The sequence below is a fragment of the Ogataea philodendri genome (genome assembly GCF_020536065.1).
Source record: "Ogataea philodendri strain CBS6075 chromosome Unknown scaffold2, whole genome shotgun sequence".
NCBI lineage: Eukaryota > Fungi > Ascomycota > Pichiomycetes > Pichiales > Pichiaceae > Ogataea > Ogataea philodendri.
This window is the reverse complement of record NW_025764020.1, coordinates 661,462-674,370: the sequence shown is the minus strand read 5'-3', so window position 1 is coordinate 674,370 and position 12,909 is coordinate 661,462. Positions and strand designations below refer to the sequence as shown.

Genomic DNA, 12,909 nt, shown 5'->3' with positions numbered 1-12,909 from the left:
ACAAAACTATTCACTTTTTTTCCCCGGCGTCGTTCGCCGCGTCGACATGCTTGGAAATAATTCCAAATTCCAAACACGTAGAAAAGTTGGCACACTGATATTTCGCAATGAAACTGACAAGTCTGTTGTTATCCATTGGTCTGTTGCTCCAGACCTGTATGGGAGTGCGGTTTGAGTCGCTCATATCGTCGAACAAGAACGCCGTGATCAAGATCAATGACGGCAATTATAAATCGCTTATGAATAACGAAGATTTCGACCTTGTCTTGTTCTTGACCGCTTCGAATCCGCAGATTGGTTGTGTTTTATGTAACGATTTCCAGCCGATCTACGAGCAATTTTCCTCTTCCTACTATGAGAACCTGAAGACAAAAGGAATCGGCAAAGACGACACCAAATTGGTGTTTGCCATGGCCGATTTCCCAAGCTCTAGAAGATTTTTCCAAGAACTGTCTTTAACAAACGTGCCCAAGCTTTACTACTACGAGGCAACCAAAGGTTCGACCCTGCAGCAGCAGGATGAGTTCCAATTCGTCGTGATGGACAGCATTCCGGCATTGACCTCGTGGGTTGTCAGTAAAACCAAGCTAAGCCCTGAGCTTTTCACAATTATCCAAAAAATCAACTACACAGAGCTTATTCTCACCATCTCCGCCGTTTTGGGCGCGGTGTCGCTATTGGCATTACAATACAAAAAGGTTCTTGCCCTGTTGGCCAAGAAGCGCGGTTGGCAAGGACTCAGCATCGTGGTGGTCATTCTGTTTACCGCAGGATACATGTTCAACGTGATAAGAAACACTCCATATGTGAGAACAAATAGAGACGGATCAAACGCATACTTTATTGCCGGTCACCAGGCCCAATTGGGCGCAGAGACCCAGATCGTTTCTGTGATCTATGGTCTGCTTGCCATTTCCATGGTGATAATGATAGACACGCTCCCAAAGCTGCAAAACGGTCGGTACAAGTTGGCTGGGTCCATTGGGTGCTCGGTTGTGGTTTTCCTATTGTACAGCTGGCTCGTTGCCTGTTTCCATGCCAAAAACACCGGTTATCCATTCTGGCTCCTCAAGTTATGATTAGATATATAGTCAAAACGATGCATATGATTTTCATCTGACCCCCACGTTTGTCATTATTTTATCCACTCGTTTTTCCACCATGTCTATTTTCGCATTGATTGTTTTCAACTGCGTCTTGATGTTTGCTATCTTTGCAATGTACTCGTCTAGCGAAATCTCGTCAGTTGGTTCTGTCGGTTCATAATCTTTGATTTGTTTCTCGGTCTTGCCCAGTTTCTCCTCGAGTCTCTTTAGTATTGTAGATAGAATGGCTTGTGACTCATACAAAGAAGTGAGGTTTAGGTTGAGAACTTCCAGCGGTGATTCGACCAGCGATTGCACAACCAGCTCGATTGGGTGTACTGGACCATTGGACCCTTGGGAATGTGTCAGTGGGGGAGAGGAGGGAGACATCAGGGCTGGAAATTTAAAAAAGATTCAAATTTATCAAAAGATTTAAAATCCTGGTGATAGATGTTCATTCGCAAATATTCGACTCCTCGACCACTTTTATTGGACATTCTACCTCAGAGAAAGCTGATCAAGCGTCTGTTGTTTGACTTTGACGCCAAGTTCAACTATGGCAAATATTTGCCGGTCGTTCAAAAAGTGTACGATAATGTCGGCAAAGACCAGCTCGAGTTTCCCAAGAAGTTCCGGGGCAGAGACCTGTTGTTGTTCCAGAAAGTTTTGAACGAGATCAGGCAACAAACCCACACATCCAACAAGTACTTGGTTGAGCTCGAAGAGGAGCTGGTTGAACGAGCTGCAGAATTAGGTAGCAGAGATGCCTTGACCATCCTCTCGTTCAAAGCTCTGAGAGATACGAATAATGAGTATACACAGGATGACAAGGTCCAGGCAGAGAAGTTTGTTGCTGAGTTGAAGAAACTCGAACACCCGCTGGTGTACAAGATGAACGGTGACTACCAATTTGATCTAGGGAACTTTAAAGAAGCTGTTGGTGAGTACTGGAAGTTCATTCAGCTCGACAAAAGCTCATTTCTGGCGGCGGACGCATTTAAAGCACTAGGAATGATCCATTTCAAACAGCGACAGTTGCTCCGGGCCAAGCTGTTTTTTGAAAAATCCATCAAGCTGGCTCCTGTTTCGAAGGTCGCACAGTCGCACTTCATGCTGGGCCAGATCTACGAGATCGACCCGGTGAGAGCACGCTACCATTTTGAAATGGCTGCCACTCAGGGGTTCAGAGAAAGTTTCCAGATGCTGGGTTTTCTGGAACTCAACTATTTCAATAACATCTACAAGGCCAAGACCTGGTTCCGAATGGGGTCAGAGCTAAGCGACTATAACTGCATGATTGGGCTTTTCGATTGTTACATCAAGGAGCAAAATTGGAAGGCTGCTCGGAAAGCTTTTGATGGAATCACCAAATATCTAGACTCGCAACAGATACAGCTGGATCTTGAGTCGATCAGAAAAGAGTCTGTCGACAAATTGATCAGCCACGAAACCACATCTTCTGTCTCGAAGGAACCATCGTCGATTTGGGACGTCTAATCGTACTTGTATATAATAAGGTCGCCTGTTCGTCTATGGTCCCAATGAAATCTGCTATTGAATAGTCTGTGAGATTCCGAGTATTTCGAGTTTTCAAGATACTGTTTCATAAGAGGTTCTAGATGCTCGAAAAAGACGAGATATTCAGGCCAGTGATGGGGGTACTTCCCGCTGACTTGGCCCTCGCGAGAAGTTGGGGTTAAAGCAGGGAAGTTCGTCTCCAAAAAGCCGAGAGTGTTGTCGTAAAATTCATCAGACTCGTCCATATAATTGTCAAGTCCTTCCGACGAGTTCAGATGCAATGGAGGCTCGCATGTTAGAAACCAAATATCTACCTGTTCAGGTGGAATGTGGAAATGACTTTGGAACGGTGTGGAATGGCATGGGGTCAAAAAGCCAACTGACGAGCGTTGGTCTGTTATTTCATCTCTCAGGTATTTGGTCACCGAGATGACTCCGCTTTCGTGGATTTGTGTGAAGTAGTATGATATTGATATGTTTGTAATGATCAGCGTGGAGAATACCAAGTTTCGCGTGCGTGGGGATAGTATGCTTGCAATATATTGGACACCATATGCAGCGAATAGAAGAAGAATCGGCATTAATGGGTAAATGAACCGAAACTCTTTGTGTTGTATAAGGGAGAATGCAGCGAGGTTCAATATCAACAGAAGCTTGAGTTGTTTGTGCTTTTTCACCACCAGGCCAATAATAAAGAATGGAATGTAGGTTAGTAGCAAGACAGGTATTGCCTGGAAAATGTAGAAATCCAGTCTGGAGACCCCGTAGAAAGAAGAAAGGCTTTTTGAGACGTTGAACTGGAGAAATTCCAAGGTAGGGAAGATGAGCTTTCCGTAGAAGCTGTAATTGACACTGATGTCGATCAAAATTACACCCAAAGCGGTAATGATGGTGATAAAGAGTATTATTACTCTATCTCCAGATATCAGACATCTGACTCCATAGAAAGCCCATGTCAGTGCACTTGTTGGCCGTATGAGACAGCAAAGCCCAGCAACGAAGATCGATAGTGGATAGTTTGCGTTAAAGTGCGATGGAAACAAGTAGAGCGCAATGTTGGTAAGAGTAAGTTCCAAGGAGTTGGAAAAAGAACGACAGTAGCAGTACCAATTAAATGGAGACAACAAGCTCAAGTAGAACATTAATGAAGCGATTTGATGATCTCTGGTCAACTTGATAGCCAATTTGTATTGAAAAGTTTCCCCAGTAGCACAGATCAATGCATTTAGCACTTTGGGTAAATAGAGAACGTAACTGTAGTCAAGGTCAAATTGACGGCAAGTTTTGTAAATCGGGACGTACAGCAACGGATGCAAGAATGAGCGGATTCCCTGTTGCCATTCCCAGGTCAGATATCCGTATCCAAACACAAAATAATGGGCAGGCTCGAGAGCTTGCCAATATTCGTCGGCCTGGAAAAAGGTTTTAATTGACAGCGAATTGACCAGTCGTATGGAAAGCAGCAGTATGAACACCTTGGCATCTGACGACGGGATGGGTAAGCCTGCCAATTTGGGATGGGTGGTAGCCATGTAGTTACTGGTTATGGGCCGCAATTAAAAGTGACAGAAATTAATGTTTTACGTGTGCAAGCGATTTCTTTAAATCAATTAATCAGAGAAAAGTAAGTGTCTTGCAACTTAGCTTGTATCTCCAGCGAAGTTCCATCTACTTTTGGTTAGCAAGTTTCTCTATCTCCAATAGAGTCTGTCGGTATACCATGAGTTCGTCGTCACCATTTCCCAATGGGGTTCCGACTATCCTGGTGGAGGAAGACGCTGCAACAAATGAGCCTCTTTCCAAACCAGTCAAGACACGAAAGCGGGGATTTAGTTTACGAACACAGCTGTTCAGCAAGAATCTGGGCCAATCGGCCGAGGATTATCTATCTACACCGGAGATCGAGCTCAAACAGGTGGATAACGCATATAATCCCAATGAGTTGGACGTATTTCGGCACGATCAAACAAGTTCCTCTGACTCTAGTTTCTATAACAGCTCACGATCTTTGAATCAGTCGGTGATAGATCTCGATAATGAGCCCGTGTACAACTACAAGTACTCGCAACGACCTAAAAGGCGGTTCCATTTACTCAAGAAAACATTAAACACACTGATGGGGATCTCGACCCCACCAGAATCACAAGGAGGACGAAGATTGCCGATCTTGCTCAACTTGAAAAAGAGCCCAGAGCCAACAATCACAAGCAAAAAGGGAGACTTGCTTTTGGTGGATAACCGGACCAACCAGCCGTATGTGAATAATCTCATCACCTCTTCGAAATACACCATCTTGAGTTTCCTGCCTCGTCAGCTCATTGCCCAGTTTTCCAAGTTGGCTAACTGTTACTTCATGACCGTGGCCATTCTCCAGTTGATTCCTTCCTGGTCAACAACCGGTACCTCCACTACAATTATCCCCCTCTCGATATTTATCTCCATCTCTATCTTGAGAGAAGGATACGACGATTTCCGAAGACATAGATTGGACCAATCGGAAAACAACAAGACCGCATCGATCTTGAGAACAGGAAAAGTCTATGGCGACTCGCATTACATGTACACGAAGAGCGCGTCGTCGCTTTCTCGGTTACGTGCCAGTTCACAGTCGTTCGATTCTGATGAGTACGAATCACAGGACTTGGACAACATGGTGTTCGAGGAGAACACGTTTGCCAACGCACGGGTTCTGACCAGGGAAGGCATCTCGGCCGCTCGCACCCGCTGGAAAAATATCAGGGTTGGCGATATCGTGAAAATCGAGTGCGATGAATGGGTCCCGGCAGACGTTGTTCTGCTCACCTCTACAAACGAGATGGGAGAGACGTTTGTGGAAACAATGGCATTAGATGGTGAGACCAATCTCAAATCCAAGGTTCCAAATCAGGAGCTCAACAAAATTGCAAACTCGGCAGATGGTCTTCGCAGACTAAACGCTCAGATCCATTGCGAGGATCCAAACTCGGACTTATACAACTTTGAAGGATCTCTGGAACTTGAAGACACCATTACGCATGAGACCAACAAATATCCGCTTGGGCCAGACAACATTATATATAGAGGCTCGGTCATTAGAAATACTGATGCATGTCTCGGAGTCGTCGTTTTCAGTGGTGAAGAGACCAAAATTAGAATGAACTCGATCAAGAATCCCCGCATCAAGGCCCCAAAGTTACAGAGATCCATCAACTTCATTGTTGCATTCATGGTGTTTGTGGTTGCATCTTTGTCGCTGTATTCATTCATGGCCGAAAGATTGTTCTACCAAAAATACAAGGATAAAATTTGGTATACCAAGGGTGAAGATGCAGGGATTGCACCTACAATCATGGGTTTCATCATCATGTACAATACACTGATTCCGTTGTCGCTTTACGTGACTATGGAAATTATCAAGGCGGTCCAGATGCTTCTTCTACAGTGGGATATCGACATGTATCATCCACAGTCCAACACGCCAGCAGAAGCACGTACTGCCACCATTTTAGAAGAACTGGGACAGGTCAGTTACATTTTCTCCGACAAAACCGGTACTTTGACCGACAATGTCATGTTATTCCGCAAGTTCAGTGTCTGTGGCACCCCATGGATCCATGACATAGACCTTTTGACAGCTCAGGATCAAGATGCCTCTCAGATTCCCTTGACCAATGATAGTCAGGAATTGGACCCAAGAACCAGCATCAGTCCTACTAGAGCAATGAGTCCTACTAGAGCAGGAACTTCAACATTTGCCGGACGCCCAAGTATGGCGTCTGTGAACCCCAGCCTGGTTACTGCGCAGACGGCAAAGTTGATGGAAGGATCCGATTCCAAACCAGCGATCAAAAGTTCAATAGAGCTTATCAGGTACCTACAGTCATGTCCCAACACTGCTTACGCGAAGAACGTGACGTTTTTCTTGGTCTCGATAGCATTGTGCCACTCTTGTCTTCCAAAAAAGACCAAAACTGACTCCATTGCCGAATTGGATACTGCAGAAGGGTTTGAGGAGGAGACTGAAGCTATTGATTACCAGGCCTCGTCTCCAGATGAGTTAGCGTTGGTTCAGGCCGCAAGTGAAATGGGATTCATTCTTTATGAGAAGAAGCAAAGATTCTTAACACTCAAAACTTATCCTCGCGGGTTTGAGGAAGAGCCTGAGTTTGAGACTTACGAGCTTCTTGATCTTGTTGAGTTTAGCTCCACTAGAAAAAGAATGAGTGTGGTGATTCGTATGCCGGACTCCAGAATTGTTCTTTTCTGTAAAGGAGCAGACAATGTCATTATGGAGAAACTCAAGAACTCTCAGGTTGCTCATAACAAGCAGCAAGAATTCACCCAGACCATTGCAGAAAGAAAACGGTTTGAGGCCGAGAAAATCCTACATCGGAGATCAATGGATGTTACTTCCCCACATCCAAGAACATCGTTGGGTTCCATTCCTAGACCTAGTCTTACTCTTTCAAGATCGTCAATGGAAGGAATCCCAGCTAACGTTAAGAATCACGCAGCAAAAACTATTGATTCGGTCCTTTCTGAAGATGACCAAAGACAGGAGATTGAGGATATAGTGAAGCGGGCTCGCAAATCCTTACATCTGAAGCAGATTGAAAGATACAACTTGAAAGACGAAAATTCTTACATTCCATCTGATAGACTTGTGAGAAACGAGGAATATGTTCTGGAGAAAACCATTGAACATATCGAAGATTTCTCTACTGAAGGGTTGAGAACACTACTGTATTCTTACCGGTACCTTTCGGAGGACGTTTATTCCAAATGGGCAGAGCAGTACAGCAAGGCCAAGACCTCGCTGACCAACCGTGCAGAACTTGTTGAGAGCGTTGGTGGTCAGCTTGAAGAGAATCTGGAACTCTTAGGAGCCACTGCTATTGAGGACAAGCTACAAAAGGGAGTTCCAGAAGCCATTGAAAAACTGCGTAGGGCAGGAATCAAACTCTGGATGTTGACCGGAGATAAAAGGGAAACTGCCATCAATATTGGCTACTCTTGTCGGTTAATCAAGGATTACTCGAAGGTGATCGTTCTATCTATAGCTGATGGCATGGAGAAACTGTCCTCGATGATGACCGCTGGAGAGCTTGAAATCGAAGAAGGAAATGTGGCACACTGTGTGGTTGTTGTTGATGGTGGCACTCTTGCCGAGATCGAGACAGATTCCACCTTGATGACGGTTTTCATTTCCTTGTGCATGAAATCTGACTCTGTGATCTGTTGTCGTGCCTCGCCATCCCAGAAGGCGAAGATGGTTACCAGTGTTCGTAACTTGGACAAATCCAAGGTCACCTTGGCCATTGGTGACGGAGCCAACGATATTGCAATGATTCAAAGTGCCGACGTTGGTGTTGGTATCACTGGAAAGGAAGGGTTGCAGGCAGCGAGAACGTCTGACTATTCCATCGCGCAGTTTAGGTATCTGTTGAAGCTGTTGCTGGTGCATGGCCGGTACAACTACGTTCGGACGTCCAAGTTTGTTCTTTGCACTTTCTACAAAGAGCTGTTATTCTATCTATCGCAGCTGCTGTATCAGAGATACACATTATTCACGGGCTCCTCGTTGTACGAGTCGTGGTCGCTGTCCATGTTCAACACTTTGTTCACGTCCCTGCCAGTTTTGTGTGTGGGTATGTTCGATAAAGACCTTCGTCCGTCGACCCTTATTGCTGTTCCGGAACTGTACTCCAAGGGCAGGAACTACGAGTCGTTCAACTTCAAGCTCTTCATTTTCTGGTCCCTTCTGGCCGCTACACAGAGCACTGCATTATGTTTCAGTCTGTGGAATGTCTATGGGTTCCCGGCTACTTTGGATAACACCACGTACCCGTTGGGTTTGGTGATGTTTACTGTCTTCATTGTGATCATCAACACCAAATGCAACATTATCGAGATGCACTCGATCACCAAGATATCGCTGATCTCGTGGCTGGTTTCTGTTCTTGGATGGTTTGTGTGGTGTTTGCTTCTTGTTGGTCTTTACAAGAACAAAGATAGCACGATCTACTACGTTGCACATGGACTGTTGGAGCATTTTGGAAAAGATATTACTTTCTGGGCCAGTATTTTGGTCCTCATCGTTGTTGGCCTGGCAGTGGAGACGCTGTTCTATGCTGTCAAGGTATGTCTCTGGTCTACGGACACGGATGCATTCCAGGTGCTGGAGAAAGATAACGAGCTACGAAAACAGATGGAGCTGAATGCATTCGAGGAACTGAAACAGAGCTGGACATGGATGCACGAGTCGCAGCTGGTTGAGCAGGACATCGACAACTACTCTGGGTTCAAGAGAGGAATATACCAGTTTCGGTCTTTCATGAAGAAAGGAAGCGTTCATCCGTCGCGACAGACTCGGAAGCGGAAACAAACGTTGATCAATCCTACAGAGCTTCCGCCGGGATCTCCGTCCACGGCGAAGGCGGCATCGTGGGACATGTACGACGAAGAGATCTTACCGAGCGGTAAAGTGGTGAGACATAGGGGAGAAGAAAACGGGTTTATGCGTCTGTTCAAAAAAAATGAGGAAACTAGAGACATCGAGTCGATCCTGGATGAACGCATGAGACATCTACAAGATACATGAAAAAGTACAATCAATCAATATAAGTATATTTCGCCGTATAAAGCGTTGCGATTGCAACTAATTCTTCTGTTTGACGTAGCTAATGAACAAGCCATCCAGGACAGCCACAGTGGTTGCTATTCCACTAAGAAGAAACCTGTTTTCTCTCTTGGAGATCCATCTATCGAAGGTGGTTGGGTCTTGGGAAAGAGTGATAACAGCGCCTGCAGTTCCGACAAGAGCCAAGAGCAATTGGGAAGAGGTGATTGGGTTGTTCTTCACGGTCTCCACAGAACTGGTGTAGAAACTAGAAGTAGTTCCGACAACCGAGTTGTACACCTTTTTGAAGTAGTTCTTGATCTTGGCCTCCTTTTCTGGAAGGTCATCCTTAAACTCGTCCACCCTCTTGGAGATGTTACTGGACAGGTCGTCAATCTTGGATTTGGCGTCCTTGGCAGACGAGTCCAGATCCTTCTCCAATTGGTCCTTGGACTTGTTCAGCTTCTTTTGAGCATCGTTGGCAGTTTGTTTAGCTTCTTGGGACCTGCAAATTGTTAGTTAATCCATGGTTTTCACTTACATTTTCGTGTTTTGTAGGTATAATAGAAAAAGAGGTTATTTATTGCTAGGAGGTTCCCTATCGCTTTGTTTCAGGCTGTGCTATCTTTAAAATTGCTGCTGCAGATTAAATTGCTATTGGGGTAGGACGAATGGAACAGGGACGAAGACGCTAGAAAAGTGTGTTTAAAGATGTTCCATGTTATCGGTATTGGAAGTGGCTGCCGAGGAGGGTTAATCGTGTGATAGCCACTCTCAAATGTGGTAATTAGATGTTATCTGTCACGCCCTGAGGCGGGGAAGCCCGGAAGCCCCAAATCATGTGATGTTTGCGGTCACGTGACCGAACGCGGATTTTAGCCGCTCCCATCAGTTTGATCGGCCTTAAGAATTTGCTAATGAATTTGCTGAGCAGGCAAAGGAGGGTTTAATAATTTTTTTTTTCTAGATCACGTGACATGGAAAACCCTGCAGGGTTAGTTTTTCACCAAATTTTTCAGTCTATTCAATCTAAACCATTTAATCATCCACCACCATGGGAGCCTACAAGTACCTTGAAGAGTTGCAAAGAAAGAAGCAGTCTGATGTCATGAGATTCCTTCTCAGAGTCAGATGCTGGGAGTACAGACAGAAGTCTGTGATCCACAGAGCTTCCAGACCATCTAGACCAGACAAGGCTAGAAGACTTGGTTACAAGGCCAAGCAAGGTTTCGCCATCTTCAGAATCAGAGTCAGAAGAGGTGGCAGAAAGAGACCTGTTCCAAAGGGTGCTACTTACGGTAAGCCAACCAACCAGGGTGTCAACCAACTGAAGTACCAAAAGTCGTTGAGATCCACTGCCGAGGAGAGAGTTGGTAGAAAGGCTGCTAACTTGAGAGTCTTGAACTCTTACTGGATCAACGAGGACTCTACCTACAAGTACTACGAGGTCATTTGTGTTGACCCACAACACAAGGCCATCAGAAGAGACGCTAGATACAACTGGATCGCCAACCCTGTCCACAAGCACAGAGAAGCCAGAGGTCTTACTGCTATTGGAAAGAAGTCCAGAGGTATCCAAAAGGGTCACTTGTTCAACAAGACCAAGAAGGGAAGAAGACACACTTGGAAGCAACACAACACCTTGTCTCTGTGGAGATACAGAAAATAAGCTGTTTGCTGAAGCCAGTGTTAGGGCTTTGTTCGCTTTTATTACCACTCTATATGTTAATCGAATAAAGTGTTAACTACATTTACATTCATCCCCATTCCACCTTGTAAAATATTTTTTTCAACCTCCACGTCCCCGGTCCACTTTTTTTTTTCTTAACAGGAATTTTGAAATTAATCTCTTGTTTAATTAATTAACTATGAGCAAACAGAAATCCAAAATTGCCATTCTCTCTGTCTACGACAAGACAGGTCTCTTGGATCTTGCCAAGGGACTTGTTGCCGCAGACGTTCGGCTGCTTGCCTCTGGCGGAACAGCCAGACTTTTGAGGGAATCTGGGTTCCCTGTGGAAGATGTTTCCACCATCACCCACGCTCCAGAAATGTTGGGCGGCCGTGTCAAGACTTTGCACCCAGCCGTTCACGGTGGTATTCTGGCAAGAAACATCGAGTCCGATGAACACGATCTCGCCCAGCAGAACATCGAAAAGGTCGACTTTGTTGTTTGCAACTTGTACCCATTCAAGCAGACGGTTGCTAAAATCAATGTCACCATCGAAGAGGCTGTCGAAGAAATTGACATTGGTGGTGTCACCTTGCTCAGAGCTGCCGCCAAGAACCACTCCAGAGTGACCATCTTGTCCGATCCTAAGGACTACTCTCATTTCTTGGAGGAACTGGCCGCTAAAGGTGACGTTTCCAACGAGGCCAGACAGATCTTCGCTTTGAAGGCTTTTGAACACACCGCAGACTACGACAGTGCCATCTCCGACTTCTTCAGAAAGAAGTACTCTGAGGGTGTCTCTCAGCTCCCATTGAGATACGGTGCTAATCCTCACCAAAAGCCAGCTCAGGCTTATGTCTCTGATGGTGAGCTTCCTTTCAAGGTGTTGAGCGGATCTCCAGGTTACATCAACTTGCTCGATGCCCTCAACTCGTGGCCATTGGTCAAGGAGCTCTCTGCCTCTTTGAACTTGCCAGCAGCCGCCTCATTCAAACACGTCTCTCCTGCTGGTGCTGCCGTTGGACTTCCGTTGTCCGACCTCGAAAAGAAGATCTACTTTGTCAACGACATCGAAAACCTTTCCCCATTGGCCAATGCCTACGCCAGAGCCAGAGGTGCCGACAGAATGTCGTCTTTCGGTGACTTTATTGCTCTTTCCAACATTGTCGATGTGCCAACCGCCTCGATCATCTCCAAAGAAGTCAGTGACGGTGTGATTGCTCCAGGCTACGAGCCAGCCGCCCTTGAGATTCTCAAGAAAAAGAAGGGTGGAAAGTACTGTGTTTTGCAAATCGATCCTAATTACACACCAAAGTCGACAGAGTCCAGACAGGTTTACGGAATCACTTTGCAGCAAAAGAGAAACGACGCCATCATCAACTCTTCGTCTTTCAAGGAGTTCGTTTCCAAGAACACCGACTTGACCGAGCAGGCTTCCATCGATTTGACTGTGGCTACCATCGCTTTGAAATACACCCAATCCAACTCTGTCTGCTACGCCAAGAACGGTATGGTGATCGGTCTGGGTGCCGGACAGCAGTCCAGAATCCACTGCACCCGTCTTGCTGGCGAAAAGGCCGACAACTGGTGGCTCAGACACCACCCTAAGGTGCTGGGCTTCAAGTGGGCCAAGGGTGTCAAGAGACCAGACAAGTCCAACGCCATTGACTTGTACGTGACTGGCCAGATCCCAACCTCCGAGCCAGAGAAGAGCGAGTACGAATCCAAGTTTGCCGAGATCCCAACTCCGCTCACTGCTGAGGAGAAGCAAGAGTGGCTGGACAAGCTGACAGACGTGTCTTTGTCGTCCGACGCTTTCTTCCCATTCCCAGACAACGTCCACAGAGCTGCTAGATCTGGTGTCAAGTACATTGCTGCTCCAACCGGATCCGTCATGGATAGAGCTGTTTTCGACGCCTCGGACTCGTACAACATCGTCTATGTCGAGAACCCTATCAGACTGTTCCACCACTAAATATCTTCTAATAAGCACTACCAGTTTTATCACTGTATCTTAAAATATAACCAAACGCAGA

At 45.8% G+C, this 12,909-nt stretch overlaps 11 protein-coding genes across 11 annotated transcripts; 5 read left to right on the top strand and 6 right to left on the bottom strand.

Annotated features, from left to right (window-relative positions):
• Positions 1–107: 107 nt before the first annotated feature.
• Positions 108–1,079, top strand: OGAPHI_004129 (uncharacterized protein; the record flags this gene model as incomplete). Its single annotated transcript, XM_046205174.1, has 1 exon — positions 108–1,079. One exon carries the CDS (start codon positions 108–110, stop codon positions 1,077–1,079), a length of 972 nt encoding a protein of 323 aa, XP_046061144.1.
• A 33-nt stretch (positions 1,080–1,112) lies between these two features.
• On the bottom strand, positions 1,113–1,475 carry OGAPHI_004128 (uncharacterized protein; the record flags this gene model as incomplete). The annotated part of the gene is made up of 1 exon (XM_046205173.1): positions 1,113–1,475. One exon carries the CDS (start codon positions 1,473–1,475, stop codon positions 1,113–1,115), a length of 363 nt encoding a protein of 120 aa, XP_046061143.1.
• Positions 1,476–1,535: 60 nt separating this feature from the next.
• Positions 1,536–2,582, top strand: OGAPHI_004127 (uncharacterized protein; the record flags this gene model as incomplete). Its single annotated transcript, XM_046205171.1, has 1 exon — positions 1,536–2,582. The coding sequence occupies one exon, from the start codon at positions 1,536–1,538 to the stop codon at positions 2,580–2,582; it is 1,047 nt and encodes a 348-aa protein (XP_046061142.1).
• On the bottom strand, positions 2,579–4,135 carry OGAPHI_004126 (uncharacterized protein; the record flags this gene model as incomplete). Its single annotated transcript, XM_046205170.1, has 1 exon — positions 2,579–4,135. One exon carries the CDS (start codon positions 4,133–4,135, stop codon positions 2,579–2,581), a length of 1,557 nt encoding a protein of 518 aa, XP_046061141.1.
• Positions 4,136–4,323: 188 nt separating this feature from the next.
• OGAPHI_004122 (uncharacterized protein) lies at positions 4,324–9,183 on the top strand (the record flags this gene model as incomplete). Its single annotated transcript, XM_046205166.1, has 1 exon — positions 4,324–9,183. One exon carries the CDS (start codon positions 4,324–4,326, stop codon positions 9,181–9,183), a length of 4,860 nt encoding a protein of 1,619 aa, XP_046061137.1.
• Positions 5,541–5,849, bottom strand: OGAPHI_004125 (uncharacterized protein; the record flags this gene model as incomplete). Its single annotated transcript, XM_046205169.1, has 1 exon — positions 5,541–5,849. The coding sequence occupies one exon, from the start codon at positions 5,847–5,849 to the stop codon at positions 5,541–5,543; it is 309 nt and encodes a 102-aa protein (XP_046061140.1).
• Positions 7,614–7,901, bottom strand: OGAPHI_004124 (uncharacterized protein; the record flags this gene model as incomplete). Its single annotated transcript, XM_046205168.1, has 1 exon — positions 7,614–7,901. The coding sequence occupies one exon, from the start codon at positions 7,899–7,901 to the stop codon at positions 7,614–7,616; it is 288 nt and encodes a 95-aa protein (XP_046061139.1).
• OGAPHI_004123 (uncharacterized protein) lies at positions 8,368–8,634 on the bottom strand (the record flags this gene model as incomplete). The annotated part of the gene is made up of 1 exon (XM_046205167.1): positions 8,368–8,634. The coding sequence occupies one exon, from the start codon at positions 8,632–8,634 to the stop codon at positions 8,368–8,370; it is 267 nt and encodes an 88-aa protein (XP_046061138.1).
• A 57-nt stretch (positions 9,184–9,240) lies between the features above and the next one.
• Positions 9,241–12,808, bottom strand: OGAPHI_004120 (uncharacterized protein; the record flags this gene model as incomplete). The annotated part of the gene is made up of 5 exons (XM_046205164.1): positions 9,241–9,695; positions 10,252–10,849; positions 11,112–11,798; positions 11,931–12,438; positions 12,549–12,808. The coding sequence occupies 5 exons, from the start codon at positions 12,806–12,808 to the stop codon at positions 9,241–9,243; spliced, it is 2,508 nt and encodes an 835-aa protein (XP_046061135.1).
• Positions 10,256–10,870, top strand: OGAPHI_004121 (uncharacterized protein; the record flags this gene model as incomplete). The annotated part of the gene is made up of 1 exon (XM_046205165.1): positions 10,256–10,870. The coding sequence occupies one exon, from the start codon at positions 10,256–10,258 to the stop codon at positions 10,868–10,870; it is 615 nt and encodes a 204-aa protein (XP_046061136.1).
• On the top strand, positions 11,070–12,848 carry OGAPHI_004119 (uncharacterized protein; the record flags this gene model as incomplete). The annotated part of the gene is made up of 1 exon (XM_046205163.1): positions 11,070–12,848. The coding sequence occupies one exon, from the start codon at positions 11,070–11,072 to the stop codon at positions 12,846–12,848; it is 1,779 nt and encodes a 592-aa protein (XP_046061134.1).
• Positions 12,849–12,909: the final 61 nt, after the last annotated feature.